General features: G+C 40.0%; 1 protein-coding gene across 2 annotated transcripts in view; it reads left to right on the forward strand.

Annotated features, from left to right (window-relative positions):
* vgll4b (vestigial-like family member 4b) overlaps positions 1-23,566 on the forward strand; it is a 51,720-nt gene extending 28,154 nt beyond the window's left edge. For both annotated transcript variants that reach the window (XM_041778206.1, XM_041778197.1), the window contains 4 exons: positions 5,592-5,826; positions 16,513-16,786; positions 17,083-17,200; positions 17,940-23,566. In XM_041778206.1, coding sequence (XP_041634140.1) covers positions 5,592-5,826; positions 16,513-16,786; positions 17,083-17,200; positions 17,940-18,196 — 884 coding nt within the window. In that variant the 3' untranslated portion in view covers positions 18,197-23,566. The remainder of the gene's footprint in view (positions 1-5,591; positions 5,827-16,512; positions 16,787-17,082; positions 17,201-17,939) is intronic.
* Positions 23,567-23,638: the final 72 nt, after the last annotated feature.

The raw sequence follows: 23,638 nt of genomic DNA on the forward strand, positions 1-23,638 counted from the left end.
TTTTTTGCTATTGTGAGTCATAAGAAGGCATTAATAGTAATTTCAGTCTGTTTCATAACCTGCTAAAAACTTCCCTCAGGAGCTTTAATGTAATAGTTGCGTAACTCAATCCTAATTTCATGAGTAATCTGTTGTTTCATGATTTGTTTGAGTTTAAAGTTGATTTTTTTGTAGGATGTGAAGTTGTATACAGGCAGACAAATGTTAAATATTCAGTGTTTTTGATGTTTTTCAGACGATGCATACACAGTAGAGATGTACTAAATGTGAAAGTTAGGACTGATTCCGATAGGGAAGTTTAAATTTACAATTTTGCTGAGTGTCGACTGGCTGCTGAATGACTGGGGTTTTTGTCTACTCTTTGTTTTGTGTAAGACTCCCAGTATGCCAAATTTTCTCTCAAGTTTGACCACAAAAAGAGACGAGTTTGTCTGACTTGTCACTTCTTTTGCCTAGTAATAAATCTCTTATTTAATTCAGCAGCTAGGCGTACCAAATACCAGCATTGAATTGATCAGACACAGGAGGTAAACATTGGATACTGATGTCTGCTTATGCTATATTACTTGGCTAATATTTGACAATTGCCAATACCAGTGCAGCTGCATCTTTAATGAACAGGCCTTCAACAGTTGCGCTTGTTGATAGATCAGTACTGTAGTGAGAGGTTGGTGGGCAATGCCAAGTTTGTTGATTTGAATGTTTTCCTACATTTATTTAGAGTTACTTTTTTTTTTTTTTTTCAAATAATGAATCCCCATCCCTTCTCATCCCTGGCTTTTTCACAATCATGTCTAAGCTCTCCTCTTCATGTTATTATTTTGTCCTTATAATAGAAACTGTACTGAAGCCATACTGTATGTTGTTGTCCTTATTGCATGCTCTTCTTGCTTTATTTATTGTTCTATGTGTCTAATTACGTGCTTTGTTTACACCACTCTTGATGCTGTAAATTTTGAATTTCCCCTCGTAGGACTAATAAAGGAATAATTTATCTTAAAACAGTTTTAAGATGATGTCAATCAGCACATATGATGCTAGCTGGAATGGAAGAAAGGAGTATGGATGTGCATGTCAGCTTGTTAGCTTGATGTTAACACATGATGGGAATTGCCATGAATGGGCTAACAGATTTAGCATTCCCCTGTGCAGAATTTAATTTAGTGACACATTTCTCTTGACAATACCAGGTTATACAGATTGTTTAACTGATCATTTACTTTGAAAAGTTCAGTAAAATAGATTGTTTAATAAGATACCAGAAGCCAAGTCGGTTCATAACTGCATTCTCATTCTTTATCACAGCATTCAGCACACAACTTTCAGATGAACTACAGCCCCCGTCACATGAAATCTTTATTTTTTAAAATAAATAACAGTTGATACATTCAGAAATCATTTTCCATCTCCTAGACTAGAGCCAAAGTCTGTAGTCATAATTTGACAACATGCCTTTTCTTTACGAGCCCACCAGGGTCCAGGATTTAAAATGCTGAAATGCTGCTTAGTGCTGAGTTAATGGTGATGAATGTTGTGCCTTTATTAGAGGTGCGCGATAAGACAGTCTCAGATCATGAAAAAATAGAATGTATTGATGATCTGCTTAATCTGTTTTATCGCAGGATCAGCTCTACTACTTCTTGCTCTTTGCTCCCCTCCCCCCTCCCCTTCTGCTCCCCGATGCAGCGGAGACTCAAGCTGCGAGTGAAAGTGAAACTTAAGATCTAGTTCTCATGACGATTTCTAACTCTTATACGAAACTTTGTCTTGGTTTTCTGAACCATCAGTGTGCAAAAACATATTTATTTGCACAATCTGCACAAAGCTTTGGTGAGCTCTAAAGACAGTGTCCTCCGGTCTGCCGCCTGCATACCGCGGTTCAGCGGGGTGAAGTGTGTCTGAGTTAGAAAGCCTACTGTTGTCACAGTTACAGCCGACATTGTTTTGCTTTCAATTATTATTTTCCGAGTTATTTACAAGCCTTTCCACCTGGCAAGTAAATGTCAGGATAACGCAGTCACGGGTGAAACGTTATAACATCAGCGTCTTTTTTTCGGAGGGAGGCAGTGATGTCCGCGAGGTCCAGACATGGATCATCATTAGAAAACGTTTTAAACAGTAAAATCATTGATTTACATGCATTTCTTTGGTCTACATTCATATTGCAGCAGCGCGTAATCCTGCCTTTCCTCCTCTTCTCTCCTTCATTGTAAGCAGCAGGCAGGTGCCAGTGTGACACGTTTATGTCACTGCTCATCACAGCCTTATTCAGAGCAGTAAATCAATGTATACAGGACCTTTTTTTTTTAAATAAAAATCAAAATTGCATCAAAATAACATACAGTCATTACTTAACTGCGTAACACGTCTCAAAAATTTATCAAATGTGTGTCATATTTATATTTTCTTTATTTGGCAGTCTGTAAACAAGGCTGAAGTAAATGTGCTGTTAAACTGCATACTGTATGAACAGGCTACTTGTGAAAAATCTGAGAAAAGGTTGTTTTTTCTGGTCACTAACTTGCAAATTTGTCTTCGAAATTTAATGAAAAAAATTGTGATAAAATCGAGATTGTCATCTGGCCATAAAAATATCGTGATATGATTTTTTTTGCATATATATGAAGTATATGAAGGAGTATGGACTAGGCCTGCCCTCTTTTTAAAGTGTCGTGAGATACTTTGGGTTATGAATTGGTGCTATGCATATAAATATTGATAAAAAAAAATCAAATGTACAGTAATTTATATAGGAGTAAAATTAGCTAAACTGCTGAGATGTGAAGCATGTAAACAAAATTATGCATTTTTTTTTAAAGTGATATGTCCCATTTAGTTTTTCAACAATATACGTGTTCTGTTTATTCTATTTTCAGAAATTACTGTGTTTAGTTAGATGTATGATTTATTTTCTCTTACTTTCTGCCACTTCAGCACTTTGTTTCTTTCTTTTTCTGTGCTCTTCTGTGTGTCACTGTGTCCGTCCAGCTCTCCCTTTCTCTCTCTGTAAAGCTGCTATCAGTTTTAGTCCTGGCAGTGTTGGTTCCAGAGGAATGCTGACTGTCTCCTTTTTTTGCTGCTGAGCAGATGAAAATAAACAGTGTTGAAAATCTCCACAAAGCCAGCACTTCAGTCAACTTTTCTTCCCCTTTCCACTTTTTTTCTGCAAGGGATCAAACCAATCTAACATCCGGTTTAAAAGTTCAGCTCACATAGACAATAGCTTTTTTCATTCTTTAAAGTATTTAAAGTCTTAAACCTCTAAGGACTTCAAAAATAAAGGCAACCTAGAGATGCAAGTTCAGGTTACTGAGAAACTCAGCCAAAAATAATCACTTTGCCGCTGTGCAGAGAGAGAAGAGAGGACATGCCTGGACTCATCTTTTTTAAGTGTCTAAGGGTGGAAGTGAGGGAGGGAGAAACAGAGAGGGAAATAGAGAGATAGAGAGGTTCGCCTCTGTTTGTAATCCAATCTCATCCAGATTTCCAAGCTGTTTGAAGTTCTGTCAAGAGAAATAGGCTTTGATCATGTGGACCTAATGAACTGAGAGAGCAGTGAGGGAAAAAGGTAGAGAGAAGGTTGACTTCTTTGAAATAACCCTCATATTGCTGATTGTCTCCTGGTTGAACCATAGAGAACAGCCTTTATGTGACTTTATTTATATTTTGATCCAAATCTACAGTTTATATGCCTACAACTCATTCAGTATATCCACAGTTGTACATTTCTCGTAGCATAGCATATCTTTATTTTAGTGTTTGTCGATATCTTCTTTTTATGATCAATCATCTGAGATTTGGTTAAATTAAATGAGTGACAGGAAAACAAAGTTGTCAATCAGCCTTTCTGCAGTTTGATTTACCTGCTGAGTAAGAACTAAAATACATCAGAAACATTTCTACATCAGTGTCTGTTTTTGTGATATTAGCATTGCTCAAACTGGTTCACCTTTGAACAGCTGGTTACCCTTTGTTGATTATTCTTGGGTAGAACTAATGCAGTTTTGTTGAAAATGAAGAAAGTTGCCTTTTCCATAATGGCTTTCATTATATCATTGTCTTCTTTTACCATCTTCGATAAAACCTCGTAACTTTCACTTCAGTTATATTGGGTTTGCATGAGTTTTATTTGGCTGCAAATTACTTTTAACTGAGTGTCTTATGGCTCAGTTTCACTTTTCAGAAGCAGACAAGTCAACAGTATTTGACTCTACACAGATGAATGTCTTATTTGTGTGCAGGGAAACACTCACAAATTCACCCCTTGTTGAGCGCTTCACTTCTGAACCTCTGATAAGCTATTATGTGCCCTGGATGCTGATTGGTCAGCGTGGTGTCACAGTCTCCCTTCTTTTATTGCCATCACTCTGTCCTGCCAAAAACAATGATGTCACCCGCCTTGTTGCCATGGTACACAGTGGGGCGAGCAGGAACATGCCAGAGAGAGAGAGTGAGAGGGGAGGGGAGATGCTGCTGTGTTTGGGAAGCCATGCTAAAACTAAACATACATAGAGGAACAGTGGAGGAATAGAGACACTGTTTACTACCCTACAAAGCCTTTTAGTGTGTTTATTTGCGTGTGAGAGCTAAAGCCTTCTGAATGACTTAAAGATACAAGTTTTTGGTTTAGACTGGATTTCATCTAGATTTTGTAGCCTTTTATTAAAAGTTTGTTGGAATTTCTTCAATTACAACTTCATAGACTGCATTGGCATTCTAGACAGCACAGGACACTAGTTTTATTTGAATGATTGTATCTCCTCTTTGCTGTTAACTATTCCTAGTTTAAGTTTATATTTTGCAACACTGCCATAAAAATGGTTACAAATTTTAAGACAGTATGCACACCTCAACTTACCTAGTAATACCAGTAATACACATTACCAACCTTTTAACACAGACTCTAAGAGTAGTTATAGCGGCAAAGCTGCAGGTTCATATGGGAGTTTTAGTCTTGAGCTTAATTTTTTGTTTGGGGAAAGCCAGACAGATACACAAGGCCAGAGAAGCAGTGGAAAGTCCCAGTGCTGAGGCTGAGCCAGTGGTAGTTTTCCTGATTCTCTTATGCTCTTACTCCCACTCACTGACAACTCTAAAGGCCTCCTGTACCAGTACAAGCCTGGAAGAAAGCACAGAGTCAGACAGAGGGAGAAATAGTTCACACCACACACATACACGCTAAAAACCCATCCACAACTATTTCTTCCAAAACATTCCTAACCAGATACTCCTCTACTTATGCCAGAGGTTTATGTCTCACTCAGCAAACTGTACAAGTCAACAAAATCCAAAGTTTGAGCTGGAGCACGGCCTGTACAGTTACTCTGTCATGAAGACGTTTTTGTGGTCGGCTTTTTAAACGTGGCAATAAAGCAGCAACCTTCTACTTAAAAATAACATCATTTTGTATAATGACCATAATTTACATCCGTGGCTTAGTGGAAGTGAAGCACATGAGTTGACAGTCATGTTTGGAATTATAGAAAGTTTAATCACATAATACTCTTGTTTGGGAAGAATACATTTGTCTCCTCTTTCAGGAGGCCATTTCTTCCTAACACATTTCTGCCTTTTCTGTCTCCTTTCCTCAGGTGAAGCAGCTTTGAGGGGAGACCCCAGACTCCAATCCCTGTCTCTGTCCTCATCTTCATCCTCCTCGTCCTCCTCTTCGTCGTCATCCTCTTCATCTTCCTCCATTTGCAGCCACAGGACAGGTCCTCCTCCCATCAGCCCAACAAAGAGGAAGCTGAGTGGGGATCAGGGGGACAGCGACATGGACGACAACGAACACGTGGCCAAGATGAGCCGACTGTTTGCTGCACAGCTGTGAGTATGCACTAACAGGCAGTCTTTCTGTTGCACAAGTGAACCCTTGCACACTGTCTAAATAAATCCAAGAAGAAAAATTGGGTTATTTTGAGGATGTTTGTTTCCTGAAGAGCTAGTGCTCCAGTTTTTTGTTAGTTTGCCTCTTTCTTTCTGTCTTTCTTTCTTTCTTTCTTTCTTTCTTTCTTTCTGTCTTTCTGTCTTTCTTTCTTTCTTTCTTTCTTTCTTTCTCGTCTGAACACTTTCTGAAACTGCACAGGAAAAAGCTGTACCAAAAAATGCATGCATACAAGACTCAGAAGCTAACTTAATATGTAAGTATCTCTGTTGGTCGTGTGTTTGCAGACTTCACATGCTTTACAGAAGTCCCAGTTTGGACTTCAGAGTGTTACACGAGCTTTAGCCGTCTCCACACTGTTCTCCTTATAGCTGCAGAGCTCTGTAAGCCTGGAAACAGGGACTGCTCAACAGAGAGATTACTCACATCTCTAAAGTTCCCACATTCCCACTTCCAGAGATTCCAGAGATTCTGGAGCGCTGATTGGTGAGGAAGGTATGCTAGGGCTGGTGGAAGTGGAGTCTGATCCCCCCTCCCTATCTCTTCTCGGTTTTACTGAGTCAGTCATGGGACTCCAGCCATTGCTATTTATTGCAGGGATAGCCAAGGAGGTGTTAGGTAGAGCTGTGCAGTTTTTGCAGGCATGCTAATTCTTATCAGCGTGTCGTTGCTATTGCTGAAAATAGTAGTAATATCAACATTTCATGATAGGTGCTGTTTTTATGTCTCCATGACTCCATGTGATGCCAGTCAACATGATTGTGAGGTGACACAATGAAACACTGGAGATTTTCTTTTATGTTGATGTTGTCTTTTATGTTGATGTTTTAATGTTGTTTTATTATGCTTTTATTTTATGTAAGGTGACCTTGGTTGACTTGAAATGCGCCTCCAAATAAAATGTATTATTATTATTATTATTGTTATTATTATTATTATTATTATTATTATTATTATTATACTGAATATACTAGAATCTTAGGGTTTAGATGAGAGCAAGGGCACTGGCAGTGTATTTATGTGTTTAAGCATGTGTAAACACTTGTAGTACGTATTATTATTATTTGTGTAAACTCCCACAAACAATTTTAGACTTGAGGAAGTTTTCAACTGCAGTCAGGGTGTATTCATAGACAGTGCTTTGCAGTGCTGCCCAAGAGTTGCAACAAATGCAGAAGCATTGAAAATAAGTTTCTCAAGTCATTCTGGCATTATCACCAACCTTTCAACATAATTATGGGCATGTCCGGTATGTCGTCATAACATAAAACTGAACATAATAAACAACTTGTTTGTCACTTCCCCATAAATCAAAAGCTTTGCGTGTTGTAGCATCAATGCTGTTTACAGGTTATGTAATGTTATTTGAACAAAACTGTTTCTGATGATCCTCTTCTTTTTCTTTTTTATCTAGTGAGTCCAACAAAAACTAAAGTGACTGCAAACGTCTCATGTACTTGCTTTTCTGTTACATGACAGGGCAGGGATAACTCCACAGGGCTTGTGTTGCAGGTTCAATCCACGACTTTTGAATCAAGTTGTTCTTGTGGCACATAGGGGGACGGGTCTTTTGTTCCTTCATCTTGTGACCGCTTGGGCTCACATAACAAAGGATTAGCTTGTGTGTCGTGACATTTGTGCAGAGTCATCTTGCTTTCCGTTACGGATGTGTCAGTGGTGGGAGGGTTACTGTCATAATGTACAGAAAAGTATGGCAGTAAATCCATCTTCCCACTCAGGCTTTTATTTTGTTGTCTCAGTTGTTTCTCCCTCTCTCTGACGGATATTTCTGATGCACGATGCGGTCAAATTCTGCATACGTTGAAAGGCAAGTTCCACTGATTGTGTATTAAGAGTCGGATTTTGTAAGTTGGTCTTTCTGAGTACAAAGGGACTTATTGTCATATCAACTTTCAGCTGGTGCTGCAACTTTTACCACAGCTTCTAAATGCAGCCTTTTGTTTAGTAAAAATAGGTTGTGGAAAAATAAACTGATCTAAAAGGCCTCTGATGTTGAAGACTTTTCATACTGCTCATTGTACCATGGTTATTTCCTAGAGTTGCCCCTTGAGAAGCCATAATCCCTTTATTTAATCTTAATTTTAATTATGACCTTGAAGTCATTTGGCTCTGGCTGTTACAGGTTAATCTCTACCCATGAGAAGTCAATTGCCAGTTGACTTGCTGTAGCTTGAATTTAAACTCAGTATATCTATTATAGAGATGTATTTTTTTCCATCTTGGAAACCTGTTTGCCCAAGGGCCATCGTGAATGTCTCTTATTTTTAGTTATTTAATTTGAGGCTTTTCTCTGAGGGCGCTCTTTCCCTGGTGAAGGTAACTGCTGAGTGACATGTTGAAACCTGCAGTCAGAGCCTGAAAAGTTTCCCTCCTTGTTTGAACTGTTTTGCCTTTCTTAAGCACCGTGATTAAACTAAAGTGGAGAATGAGGGGTTGTCATTGCAGAAAAGTTCAAAAATAGTGAGTAAAATCAGCCTGTTGAGAAACACTGTTAAGTACATTGCTGTGAAATTGTCTTTATTTTACTTGAGAACATTCTGTTTCATTTAAACCATGTGTTATAGGAGCAGACATTAGTAGAGGTGATTTGGCTTAATTTGAAAATGAGGGATCTAGTTTTTCTGGGTAAAGCTAACTCAAAAGCAGAACTCGACCCCCATCCCCCACACAAGCACTACATAGAGACAAGCACACACAGTTCAAATGTCCAGAGATGGTTATCTGACACCATTCTAGCAATTGGATTTTGCTGGCTGCTTCTGTGTGTTGCTTTTTTTGTGTCTGCTCTGATTGCTCTGCTCAACTGTTCCTGCATGTTTAGAAGCTTCTGTGTTCATTCTCTTGTTGAGGACCTTCTTTTGCTTGAATGGCAGCTCTCCTGTGTGCTTATGGCTGTGTCAGCTTCCAAATAATGTATTTTCTGTGAAAGTACTATTTTTTTTACTGAAAAGTTAAAAAAAATTTTTTAGTGAGTGTTGACATGGACAGACACTTAACACCTAAGACTTGAGGTGGAGCTATGAAGGAGGATGCTCAGGTTCCCTCTGTTGTCCAATCACAACAAACTGAAGTCACTGAGGCTTAGGCAGTGTGAGAGCAAGAAAACTTTCTCGACAACTCAAGCATAAATTGGTAAAGGAAGCCAAAAGCAGGGTTCTTTCCTTTATTTTTTACATGTCACTTTGCAGTTACCTCCACCAAGGAAAAAAAAATGCTTATTTCTGTGTACAACAGTGTGATAGTATGGGCAGCCCTAGTCACAGGCCAGTACATGCTTTTTTTACTCAGTCTACATGTGTTTGTGCAGGTATGCACATGTGTCATCATGTGTACTGTCCATACATGCATGTGTTCATTCCCATCTGTGATGGTGCCTGCGTGCTGAGTGGACTCCTTGTCAGACTGCAGGGGCTACTTTCTCATTTTCTCTGAGGAGTAGGAGGAGTCTTGAACAAAGAAGCCTTATCCTGTCCACTGGAGCCTGCGGGCTGGAAGCTTGTTGCTGCCTGCCCGCCACACTGAAGTTGTAGACCTGCCAGAATAAAAGTCCTGTTGCTCAGCTTTTGATCAGTCCTCAAGGATAAGACCAAGTCGCAGAACTAGACTCAGTGTATCAGTTGAATCCCAGAATATAACTGCAGGAAAGTGCAAGCACAGCAGCCAAGTCTCATGTCACTCAATGAGAAGCAGGGTTGTTGATATATTTCGACATAGAAATGAACCAGTGAATCAAAATGACCAATTTAGCGTACAACATTTCTTCTGTTCTTTTGGGCATTTGTTTGTCTTTATACTTAACTCAAAAAGGTACTCATGTAGAAACAGTAGCATAAATAGATCCAGGATACTCAAGTTTTCTGCATTAAGCACTGAAGCATACAGAAAGTACAGCTGCTGTCTATTGGGAACTTCAGAAGCAAGTTGTTCTCATGGAAGTTTCTCCATAAGCCAAATAAGAAGAAAAAAAGAGTAAGGAAGACTCTGTGTGTGTGCTGTATGTGTGTGAGAATGTGGCTAGGCCTGGTGAAGTCATTGTTACCCTCTTGTTTTACACAGGACTATTTATGTAGTGTGTGAGCATGTGGGGAGAGGAGGGAGAGCATGTGGGTGTTTTTTCTTCTGTCATTATGCGTTTGTGTGTTCACATGTTGTTTTCTTTGCCTTCTTGTTGTGGTTGTCTCATATCCGATGGGTCCCAGCTTTGATAATAAAGGATTTTCTTCAGTTCTTGCTCCCAGCAGTCAGTTAACTTTCAAATATGTGCTTGATTTGCATCAGGATTTCTTTTACTTGAGTAAAAATCTAAACAATTCAAAACATTTTAGCAAAGAGGAATTAGGCTTTTTTAAACTTGCTTTAGTTATTAAGCACATAATATAATTCAACATGTTTCTTTCCTTGTTATACTTGTAGTTTCTGATTGACATCTCTTCCATTTCCCCTTGGCTTTGACTGTTGGCAAATAACACTGATATCATGGCTAACTACTGTATAGTCCAGCTACTAAAACTTTGGCTGAGTAAAGCAAACAGCTGAGATGTTTGTATTCTGTATGCGTAGCCTGGGTACGCCTTCTGACTCCCTTTCTATGTGTGTGCATGTCTGTGTGTAAATATATATTTTGTGGTTTTGCAGACCTCATAGAGCTTGGGCCTGGTTGTAACCTGTGGTCGAGTCTTCATCCCCCTCTGCCTTTTTTCTTTTTTGTCGTCCTCTCCTCTCTGCACCCTGATTCTTCCCAGATGTTTCCTGTGTGTATCTCTCTCTCTCTCTCTCTCTCTCTCTCTCTCTCTCTCTCCTAGCTCTGTATTTATTTCTTAAAGAAGTAGGATATGAGCCTCTGCCCAGCCAAAGATTTGTAGTGAGGTTTTCTCTGATGACTTGGAGCACAATTGTGAGAAAAGGGAAAAGCCCTTTATAGCTCAGCCTGTATCTTTGCCTCAAAGTAGAGCAGGCGTAACTCACTGAATTGGCAGTATATTGTAGAGCCAAACCTGGCACATTTAAACCCTAACCATAATTTTAGAGCCCTTGTTTCATATGTTTAGAATCATTGTATTCTTATTTATAGTAATTTTTTTAGTCACTCAAACAATCACAGTTGGGCTCTCTCGTCATGTGAATGATTACTAAAAAGCCTGTACTTAATGAAAGATCCTAGTGTTGTTCAGGATATATGACATTATCATTTTTGTATCAAGGGTTGGACTCTCTGGGTTTTAGATGAAGGGATCTTTCAGCACATGTTGACCACTATGGCTACCACTAATACCAGGCTGCACATAAGCCAGGCTCTGGTAGGATACAATCAAATATATATCTGCTCCCTATTTTATTGTGTCAAGCTATCCAATCTGAATGTCTGTCACATGGTTCCCATTTGAAATAAAACAAACAAACAAAACAAAAACAAAAGAAGTCAGCCTGAGAGAGCAAGAAAGAGAAATAAACCTCTTCCTGAGATAAAGAAATCCTAAACTCTTTGCGCCTTTAATTACATACAACATAAACATAATCTGCCTACACAAAGAAAAACTCCCATACATCTCATTTTAGTGAAAACAAATTAGTTTAAAATACTTAATTTACTTTGAACCATTCCAATAAAATTTTTTTCATGCGTAATATAATTAGAGATATTATATTCATCATAAGTTGGACCTCAAACTATTGGTGTTTCCCTCGTTATGAATTCACACTTTATCCACACAGATTACTTCCTTGGTAGAAACCCATTATTTTGATGAGCTGTGCTCACAAAATGTATGGACCAGTTCAGTCCATAATATATTAATGATAAGATATTGTGATCAGAATCTTATATTCTGGTTAAAAGATTTGTTTTTCTTGAACTGTAACAGAATTTTATCCATATAAGATTAATGGCTTATATATTGTATAGCAGTGGTTCCCAACCTTTTTTTTTTTTTTTTAGATATAAGACATTCTGTATTGGTCTTCAAACTTGGTGAAACAATTCATGCATTTACTTAAAAAGAATTGTTAACATTGGGCACTGGCTTAGCTCAGTGGGTAGAGCAGGCACTCACATACAGAGGCTATAGTCCTCAATGCACTGGTTGTGGGACTGATTCCCAGCCCCTCTCTTTCCATATTCCCTGTATCTCTCCAGGCGTCTTATATAAATAGGGACAAAAGCCCCAAAATAATCTGAGATTCCAACATCACCAAAAAGAAGATGCCATAGCCTGCTTAGAATCCAGCCATGCAAAATTCAAAATGTTATGGCTCTACAGCTGGCCCAAATCTCTGTTAAGGTGCTCACAATTGGTCAAACTATCATTATTATATTTGGAAGTGGCATATCAATGAACAGAGTCTGCTATCACTTTAAACTCAGCTTCTAACAACCTAGTTAGCTACTAATAGTTAAAGCTAAGGATGTTCCTAAGCATCTATTTCCCTATTCGGCTAAAAGCTCATGTAAATCTTGTGTAACCAACTAGTCTAAAGAGGAGAAAATCCTTAGAAAACAGTCAGATTCCTCACATGGTCATTGTGTGAGCAGGTGTGATGTTAACCGATACTCTGTACAGCGTGGCTAGCATTAAAAGCTAGCACCGTTCACCTTAGTTCCTCTTTGTGGATTAATATTGTGCCTTGATATGTGGCCTCTTTTTACATCGGGTGAGTAGTTACAAATGAGTTCAACCCTCAACAGCCTACATACCACTTTATTATCATTTACTACTTTAGAAAATTGTCGTACCATGGTGTTCCTACGACACGCTAACTGCTAGGCCACCGCTGAGCTTCTCATATTAACATCCGGTGAAGTGCTAGAGAGGAAGGCAGCAGCCATTAACTGAAGCTACTGCGGGCTCTAGTGGCGGGAGGTCCGTTACATTTTAATAGAACATTATGGACCGGGAGTTCAAGCCTGTGTTAATAAAAAATGATAGGTAATTAGTTTAACCGACTAGTAGATCCCATGCCAGCTAATTTGATAAATGTATTTAACCGTTTTACCGATTAACCGGGAGCATCCCTAGTTAAAACACAGCACATTCGCTGAGTTAAGAGACACAGATGGACTTTTCCTCTCAAAAATTCACCAATGAAACCAAGATGCAACAACCACCTGCTGTGATTTGCTTTTGCTGTTAGTTTAGTTTGGTTTTATTTTGTGATGCAGCCTAGTTTATTTGTCTTTTTATAGTTTGTTCAAGCTATAGGTGATAAGTAGCTAACTTAAGTCGTAAATCTAAAAACATGGGTTCTGTTTCTCCCTGTATTCCTCATGTTGTTGATCACCAACCTCCACTGCCTTGTATCATTATTGGTTCACTCTGTCTACTCTACCTCAGTGCCAACTTCTGCTCTGCTGCACTCTGTTCACTCCACACCAAGTCTTTAGCCAACTGTGATTAGTAACTCAGAGAACATTTATTGTGAAATAAGATTAAGCTGTGTCCCCAACCTCTTCCCCTGTCTTTTTAGTACAGTCCTGTCCTTTTGCCTCTTTTGCCTCCTATTTAGGTTGCCCCCCCATACCCTCTATGAGTGCCAGGAGTTCTTTACTTTTCAATGGCTGTCTCCCTTCTCTCCCCCCTTCTCTCTTCCACTTTTAGCTCTCATCTCAAACCTGGCAACCCTCTCTCCTCAGTTCTAGCCCTTGTTATCTCCCCCATCCCCTCGTTTCGTGTGTAGCCCTCGCCGTCCGCCCTTTGCATCCTCTCTCTCTCCCCCCAGCTGCGACCCTAACGATAATTGAGAGGTGAGTAAGAGAGAGACAAAGAACCAGGGTGGGTTTTTCAATGCCTGATCCCTGGCATGAAATGCAGTCCGGGGTTTGGTAGGCAATCAGGCGAGGGGAAGGCGGGGGCGCCAGTGGATTCAACAGCCATGCAATTCATTGGTCGGATTTGTTGATCCCGTTCACTGGCTCCTGCAACGGCCCCTCTTGTGTGAGGATGTGGGCATGCCTGCCCTTTGGCAATGATTAAAGTTTGGAACAACTTCCACAACCTAACTCAACACCCAGCTGCTGGGATGGGGACAGAGAGAAAAAGAAAGAAAGAGAGAGAGAGTTGTCTTATCTGTTTGCCTCTGAGCTAATCAAGGCATTGTTTATATTTGAAGATAACAAAGTTATACAGGAAGGCTTTGGTTGGCAGAGTTTGATTACATGCCGATTTTTTCCTGAAGGAATTATCCTAAAAATATATTAACTTTTGAGCACTGCCAGTATTATTATGTTCTGATTTTAATTTGAGTTACTTTGAAGTGCTGTAGTTTTTTGGTATTTGATGGATTGAATCTGGAAAATAGAAAGAAAAACATTGAAGCTTGTGTGTGAGCTGTCGGCTAGGTTTTCTAAAAGTGTTGCCAAGTTTCTCCCTCCTCAGCCCTCAGGAAGTTTGCTGCCGATTGTGAGGGGGGAAAAAAGCGAAAGAAAGACAAAGAGAGAAAAAAGAAAAGGGGGGTTCGTGCTAATGTAAGCTCTCGGCACAAACGAAGGAAACTAGCGACCTCACTCATTCTTATAGTAGAGCTCCGTACCATTCACATTCAGCCCCCTCCTTTCCTCTTCAGCTCTTCCTCTCTCTCTCTGTATTCTGTGGAGACTATTTATTTGTGCAGGACGGTGCTGTGGGCTCCAGATGCTTGACCCAGCAGTCAGGTTGCCTGGTCACATTGAGCTACAACTGTTTGCCTGAACTTGTTGTTGTGCATCCAAACAAACCATTAAAGGGCTGCTGCGGCTTTTTCACTCTTGGGTCTGTTGTGTATTCTCATTCTAATTCTTCCCCCAGACTTTTTCACAAGAAGGAGAAAATGCCTCCACACAGGATCTAGTGAAGACTGAAGGGAGGGAATTGAATGTATTCTGTTCACAGCTGTTTAGGTGTAGTTTTCTTGGTGTTTTGTCCCTCAGATTATGCAAATTCTTGTGTAGGTTTTAGTGTAAGGAGCAGGAGGCAGTGTGCATGTGTTGACGTGTGTATGCTTGTGAGGAGGGAGTTAGAGAGAAGGGATGAGATAGCAAGAGGCGAATACAGTAAATCTTAGTCCCTCTAACAGGGCCTCAAATGGTAGGAGGGGAGTGTAGCTGCAGTAAGTGTGTAATACACAGCTGAACGAACACACACGCACAAAAAAAGCACAGACCACATTCGACGTAAAGAGCAAAAATAATTGCTACCTGTTAAACTGCAAACAAGAGTGCTCTGTATTAGGCACGATTACAATATATTTCCAACGTTTGATAATACTATGGGAAGTCAAAAATAATCAGTCATCTTTAACTCCTACCCTTATCTCTGCTTTTTCAAGGATTAAATATGAGCTCACACTTTGAAGAAAACAGAGGGGCCTTTTTGTTGTAGAAGTAAATTTCCTTCATAAGGAGAGTTTGTGACCAGCCTTCAGTATCCAGCTCAGGTTTATAAGTGTGGGTTGTAAAAAATGTATGACGATGAATGCCAAAAATGTAAAATTTAAGTCCAGTGTTTACAGTGAAATGCAGTCCTCAACCTGCATCATATAGCCACACTGCAGGATTTTCATCTCTCAGCAGTGACTACATCTGGCTTCAGCTGCAGAGAGATAAAAGTGGATTTCCTGCACTAAAGAGAGCCATTTATAGTTTTGGGCTCAATGCATTTAGCTCAGTGCTTTGGTTCCCTGTCTGTGCTGGGATATATTTTGGAGTCCATCCATGTTGGATAAAGAAGGAAGATATTTCCTTCCTTCTCCATTAGCTAAGAGAGAATTGATGTATGCAAGCATGTGCTTGTTTAAAATCAAACCCTCCAGCAATCTGAGCAGCAAGAGTCTGCGTATGAGTTCATTTACAATAGTACAGTTAGGACCACTTTGTCAAGAAACACACGATTTGCATCTTTAAGTATTTCCTTATTAGCAGTTATGAATTAGCACTTAATGCTGCTGTTTATATTGGGCTGTGTGGCTGTTCTTGCATCCCCCTACCCTTCCATGAGCCAAGAGGAAAGCAGGACCATCACACGCTTCTGTTCTTCCTATGCCAATAAGGAAAGCCTAATGCAGGGAGAGAAGCAGCAGAAACCCAGAGCAGGCATCTATCCTGGAGAAGCAGAATGAAGGAGGAGCTGGAGTGGAGGAGGGTTGACAGAGCAGCAGAGCATAGCCAGGCTAGAACAGTTGAATATAGCAGCATGAGTGCAAGCAGCCAATAGCATGCTTAGAGCAAATCAGCTTGCTGTCAGCTGATTAGGGCTTGCGTGAGATCAGCTGATATCAATCATGGCAGTGCCTGACTCTTTGGCCTGCCTTAACAAATGCTATATGCTCAATTTTTCTTTTTCTTCATCCAATTCTCTTTCCTTTTTTGAGCCCCTTACTTTTTTATGGGCTCAATCTCTGCTTAGAACCTTTGTGCCACTGGCCATGGGTCAGACATATTTGATGAAATGTAAAGATTTTTTTGGTTTTGTCTGGCAACATCTAAGGCTAAGTCTTAGTAGGTTGGTTTAAATTATACCAAAACAAATCACTAATCATTTAGATTGAAGCACACTTTAGATTTAGAGTCAGTAAAGTGACAACCTGATCCAGACATACTGTAGATACATTTATCAGGAGTCTTTCCCTTTGCTCCCCAGGAAACCTAATGGAGACTACCGCAGCTCTCCCCTCTCAAAGGACCGCAGCCGAAGCCCCATCGAGCGTGTGGTGGTGCCCAGTGCTCTGGGAGTCCACAGCAACCACCTGTACAGCCACGCCCACCACCATCACCACCACCACCTGGCCAGCTTAGCCGGCATGGACCAGCCGCTGGCACTCACCAAAAACAGCATGGTGGTGGAGTCTGCACGCAGCAGCACAGCAGTAATGGCCACAGTGCCCCACACAGTCAGCACCGTCGAGCGCCAGCAGGTAACCTGCACATCTCCTTTATGTGGTTCCAGACTTTTCTGACTCAATCTTTTAAAAATGTTTGGTTAAAACCTCAACTCTGGTAGGTCTCCTGCATGATGTGAGTAATACGCTTTCATTAGCTAGTCTCCTTGGCTAGTGGAGAGTGAAATTTCCTTTTTGGCTACCCTGGTGGTCACTTAATCATTCCTTCTGCCTCTTACTTAAGATTTTCTTTTTTCTGTCATATTTACATGAATATTTGTAATGTGCTGGCAATTTTAGTGATCACTAAATGTAAAATTTGTATCTTTCAGAATCGTCCTTCAGTGATCACATGTGCTCCAGCAAACAACCGCAACTGCAACCTGTCTCACTGTCCAGTTTCCCACAATGGCTGCTCGAGCCTCACTAACAACTACAGGAGAATCAATAGTGAGTGCATTTGTCCATATTACAGCGTGATTAGTTGTTTGTCACATCTTGTGTTTAGACAGCACAGTTAAGAGTTACCATATCGCAGTAATGAATAAATACCTTCTGTTTTCATGTAACATATATAATCGTCCTTAAAACATGCATTTTTTTTTCAACCAAGTGATTTCTCAGACAGTTCAGTTTGTACAAATGTATCATCAGGTGCATCTATCCTCCAGAGAATAGCCCCCTAATATTCAGGCTTCCTTTTATGTCTAATGATGCTAAAATATTCCAGTTCTATGTCAGGGAGTCTCAGACTTTCCATTTAAAGCACATAAATAGTGATGGAGCCTCAGCATGTTTTATTTACTACTTAATCTGTGATCCCTATGCTGTAAAAGTCAGTTGTGGTCTGAGCCAAACACATGTGCATTTTATCCCCCCTGTCTGTGAGTGTCCGTCATGTTTTCTGTGGGATGATAACTTTACTGTGGCCTTTTTTATGATCCCATTGAAATCCCAATGATCTCATTGAGGTTAACAGTGAAATTCAAAACGGTGATTTCATGTCAAAAAAAAGAACTGAAATGACAAAGTAGAGTAGCTGTTTTCCCATTGACCTAAAATGCACATTACTAGTGTTGAAACAAATGCAAGGCAATAAAATACCCATGAACCATTAAACAAGCAAAGTTTTAGAGACGTTCCCCTTTTCATTATGTGAACTAAACTCCCCCTCTACTTGCTGTTCTAGCCAACACAGCCTGTGACCCCGTGATTGAGGAGCATTTCCGCCGCAGTCTTGGGAAGAACTACAAGGAGCCTGAGCCCACTGCCACCAACTCTGTGTCCATCACAGGCTCAGTGGACGACCACTTTGCCAAGGCCCTGGGCGAGACCTGGCTGCAGATTAAAAACAAGGGGAGTCCCTCATCGACCAACAGCAGCCCAAACTCCTCCCCTGACAGTCGCATGGTCAATCACAACCACTCCCCTTCTGTGGTCTCCTGAATGAGGAGGGGTTTCCCCAGCCCTCCCAATCAAGCCTACATTGACACCCCTGTTAAATGTTCTGTCACCAGCATCCCTGAGGGAATGCCTGCCTGCTGGTCTGCTATAAACACCCGACATCCTCAATCCTGCACTCTCTTTCTATGCACTCATAGAGGATCAATCAAGCAATAACAATATGGTCGTTTTATCCCCCCTTATGTGCCCTGGTTTGTTAAAGACGGACAGTAATCCATAATGAACGATGAGGGTTCAACTTTGGGACTTAACTGGAGCACCAAGCTGCTCCTTCCAATCATTCATCATTTCTGTGTGTCAAGCTTGGAGCTGAGCAAGTGTCCATAGTTATTTGTATATAAAGAGAGGAGAAAGGCGGTGTTTTAATTATTAATTTCCTTCTTTGTTTTTTGTTTCTTTAACAGTAGTTTTGTGTACTGTTTTTGCGTTATGAGATGCCTGACAATTGAAAGAGAAGATAAGCGAGAAACACTTTGGATAAATAACCACAAACCACCTGACAGTGCTACCAAAGAAAACTCTGACACTGATGTTTATCAATGCCCATCAAGAAAAAAAACAAACAAAAAAAAACAACAAAAAAAAAAAAAACACATCCATCGTACAATCTTCATCCTCTGTTTATCAGCTTTCATTCTCTCACCTTCCTCCTCCTGCGTGACTGTTGTGGTGGTTTTGTTTCTGCATGTGTACACGTGGGTGATCGGCTTGGTCTGATTTGCACTACTGCTGTAGAGAGTAAAAAGGGTGTCAGTATGGAAATCTGGCACTGCACGCTGGGACTGAAAAAGCTCATTTTGACCCAAACTGACTTAATCCAGCTTCAGCTGGAACCTCCTTGATATCAGATCTACCTGGGCTTATCCACATTCTGACTCTGATAGAAAAAACCCTACATAATGATGCAGTAGTTATTGAGCATAGATGAAATATGCAAAATATTTTAGTAGGGCTGAGTGATGTTAAATGCCTGACATTGAGGATATAGAATTGGCTGCTGAGTGTTCAAATAGTTTCATCACACAAGAAATGGAATTACCTGAAGGCCCTTTGTCCACTAGACCTTTTCTGTGCTGGCAGTGCCCACTACTTTAATTTTAGCATGTTTTTCCTGGTGCTCACAGTTGCTGTGTCAAAACGTTGTTTCACAGCACTTTGCTGCCTTTGGTAGTGACTGTTTAAAGTTGACTAAATTGCCTTCCTTGCTTATTATTTGCTTTTATTTAAGGACATGTTTGCATAGACATTGTCCTGGTGTTAGCAGCAGCTCTAGATTGGAAATTAAACTCTTGAGTAAACAAATCTGGGTGCATGAGAGAGCCTACCCTAACTTTTATTGATCCATGAGGGAGAAAGAGTATTTTTAAGAACTGTTATTAAAGTTCATTTATTTTCAGTGATTAGCACTTTGAGTGCAGTGACAATCCTAAGTATGCTTAGGATGAACTGATTTTGTATAGACGATGGGCGCTGACAGCACAAAAACACTGTTGGTGTGAACTCAGGCCTTCACAATGTTGGTAAAACTCATGGACAGCAGCAGCCATCTACACGTACATTAAAAGAGTCAGTATTTCATACAAACAGTGAAAGTAACAATCTCCACTTGTGGATTTTTATCAAGTAGCGTTGTTATTGGTATAGATAATATTAATCCTGTCCCCAAAATACCATCATCAGTACTTAACACAATTGCTGTAAATTGTGCCAAATTGTTAGACATCCCAGCAATCATAAAAAAAGACGAACACACAGTTGAACAACCCTACAGCGTGTTGACAGTAGTTTTGCCTGAACATTGGGCTTTGTTTTATTTCACAGCCTTACCTGCTGACAGTGATGAGGGGCTAGAAGATGCTGAACGTCATTGTGGTCAAAAAAGTCTGGTTTTCTCGACTGGGGGAGAGAAGATTATTCGGATCTCTTCAAACACACCTTTGATTGTGTATCTCCTTGAACACAGGTGTTGTAGTTGTGTTTGGCTTCCACTCTGCTGTCCCTCCCTCTCCCTTACTCTAGGGTTTTGGTAGATTTCTAAAGGTTTGAAGGGTAAACTAATGCTTTTACACATGCATGTTTTCTGTTTTGTGTTTAATAGCTGGTATCTATTAATGTTTTAAGCATTTCAATCTTAACTACTATTAGCCGTTTCAATTAGACGTTAGTTGTTACTTCTTTCATCGTCAGTAACAGACTTAGACACTATACACTCACTGCTGGGTCAGTTGTACTCCATTATATTATTGTTATTGTTGTATTACAGTTTTGTATTTGTTGTTTTCCATTAATATCATTATGGTAACAAACATCTATAGCAGGATGGCCTCCGGACAGGCTCTGTTTAACAATGAGAGCTGTGTTTCCCATCACTACTTCAGTACAGGGAATGATCAGCTTGTTCCTGCAGCTGAGCTGAAATTATTCTCCTGCTGAATTGATGTTGGATGTGCAGCTAATAAAGGTTTTCTTAAGATGTTGATCCATCGGTGGTACAGGATGCTACATTGTTGAGCATGACTGAGCTGAGACACCAAACTGGCACAAACAAGTCAGCAGGGCCACGTTTTCCTGGAAGGCATCACAGTTGAAATAAAAAGTTTATAGTCTCATTTTACTGTTGAAATCACCACCTTGTTGCTGCAGTATGAAAAAATATTTCATACAAGACAGACTAAAACACTGATGCATTCAGGAAACATGGTCTAGTTTTGGTCAGAGCTTGTGTCCTGACTTGGTGTCCAGACATTTTATTTTGTACTTAAGTGCTTTTTTGTTATCAACAACCTTGCGTTGTTGCTGCAGTTAAGCTAGACTGCTGCAGTCTGAGAAAATGACTTACTCTGTAAAAGAGCCTGCACCAAGGTAGCATACATTCCTCCTGTAGGGAACTTTGAACAGGTCACATGAACAGTCAGAATGCCTGTAGACTACACAACCAGACAGAGCCAAAAGCCCAAGAGATCCCCCTTGGGCTCCGAGATGCAAAAAAGGCCACTTGTGCTATTTTCAGTAAGAAAAATAAGTGGTAAACCAGTACCGATGAATTATCCTCAAATATGTTCAAGCCCTCTTGTTCCTTTATCAGAGTGTAGAATATAGAGAGCAGGTTTTAACAGTCAAGAGAAGGCTGGGATTAAGGGTGGTTTCACATTAATTACCAGGGCCCAGATCTGAGTACACTTGACCCCAAAATCTGGTTGATTTGAACAGTGAAAATACAAGCTTACTGTATGCTGCAGTCAACTTAAAGAGGTTTTCTCGGGCACTGTTCTTATGTAGTCTGAGGGAGATATAAAAGCAACCATGCCTGAGTATATGTCAATGTGACAATTCTGTCTCTTCAAAAAGGGTTCGATTAGGAAGTTGGAAGAGGGTCATTGTTTGTCATTAAGATCATAAAATCCATAGTAGCCTTTAGGATAGATTCCATGGTTAGCATTGAGTACAAACATATGGTGATGCTAGTAGTTGCAATGGCTGCCTCTTCCTCTTTCTTTTAAGAGGAATTGCAACCCAACCATGCACATACCACCACACAATGTCTCTGACATGCTCAGGCAGGGAACAGGAATACTAATGTGAAAGCAGACCAAGGGAGTTGGAGCAATCATACTCGGGCATGACACAAAACAGTTGTACTTAATGTGAAAACACCCTTAATGATGTTAGTTGTTTGGCTTGCTTTGTTTTTTATTAAACATAAGAACATCTACAACAGAGTTTTTTAAATGGTTAGAATGTCCACACATTCCATCCTCAACTATCAGAACAGACGCAACTGAACCAGAGCCGACAGTAAAGGTTCTAGGTTCTTAAGATACAGAGCTAAAATCTCATTTAATTGCCCGTGAATGAATCACTATGAAAGGAAATGCTCATCAATCTTTCAGCAACAGGTTCCTAGTGGTCTGAATGGATGATTTTCTTTTTTTTTTATCAAGTCTGGGGGCAGTCTTGCTTCAGGAGCTGAGCTTCTGAAAGCCCGACCCGTGAGCCAGGAGACACTCAGCTGCCACTGAAAGTCTTTTTTCAGGTCTCACAGCACTGCCTCCGCCTCCTCGGACATTCAATTGAGCCTGATGTAAGTTTGGATGTTGTTAGCAACATGCTAGAAAACAGGAGGGAAAAGGGCTTAGTGTCCAGAGGATTTTGTTTTTTCTATTATTATTCTTTCTCATTATCATTTCACTACCACCCTGTAGGTAGGGGGCTCTCTTTCTGCTTAGGCACACACTCCCTACACACTGTAGGAAAATCACTTAATAAAAAAAAAAATACTTTTTTATAATAGGTAACTATAAAGACCATCATTACGCTGTGCGTAACGAATGTACAGAAGAAAAATCGTAGGTATTTTTTGAGGAACAATTAATTTGTTAATGATATGTAGCTATTTAATTGTTGGTTTTCCCTGTCCTTATATTGTAATCATTGCATTTTTCTTTTTTTGTGAAAAAAGTTGATCTTTTTTGTTTATAGAGTTTGTTGTGTTAAAGGTTCAAGTGCAGGAACACAGTAAACGTATGAAACCACGATAAACCACCAGTGTGTCGGTGACAATCGCTACTTCCATGATCCCTGATGTTCTGCAGAGCTTGATTGTGCAACGTCTGAACAACAGTTTCACTAATGGTCACAGAGGGTTGTTCTTTTAGAGGCCTCTTGAGAAATGTGCATGTTGCATCAATTCAACAGAATAGTTTTGCCACTAGCCCAATGACTATTGCCAGCCATGTCCTAATTATTTACAAGTAAAATAAAAATCAACATTTGACATGGGCTAGTAGGTAAAAACAAATGTCCACCTCTGCATGTCAGTGAGACTGTGGGGTTAAAGGTCTTTTGATGATGTTTGAGGTCTACAGATGGGAATTGAGCAACAAGTTCACCTATCCAACATGGGAGATGTTTGTTAATGTCAGACATGCAACTTAAAACACAAAAGTTGAAATGATGTCAGCCTTTTTTTATCTTTCCATGCTGAAATTAGTTTTCTCATTGCCAGACAATGAGACTGAGATCATCTGTTGAGAATATGCGGTTTTGGGTTGTCAGCCATATTTAACTGAAGTTGCTGTTCCCGTCTGTTGAGGCCATTTTTACATCTTTGATCAAGTAAACATCATCAGTGAAATAGGAGTAGGTCTGATTGACCACACCACATACCCAAGGTCCTTTTGAATTGGAAGTAGCATGTACTTAGTGGTAGAAATACTCTGAACTGTAAAACAAACACAAACTGTATCAAGAAAAACAAGTTGTGGCTCTGTGTCTCCTACTAAAAAGGTTTTGGCAGGCCACCTTTTTTGTACGTAAAGTAGCCTTGATGAACAATAAAATGCTTTTAAACTACTTTGTTGCCTTTTTTGTGTGTTTTTGTAATGATAGGGATATTGGAAATGAACGTTTAATAAGAGGAAGTGA

The sequence above is a fragment of the Cheilinus undulatus genome, linkage group 3 (genome assembly GCF_018320785.1).
Source record: "Cheilinus undulatus linkage group 3, ASM1832078v1, whole genome shotgun sequence".
Lineage (NCBI taxonomy): Eukaryota > Metazoa > Chordata > Actinopteri > Labriformes > Labridae > Cheilinus > Cheilinus undulatus.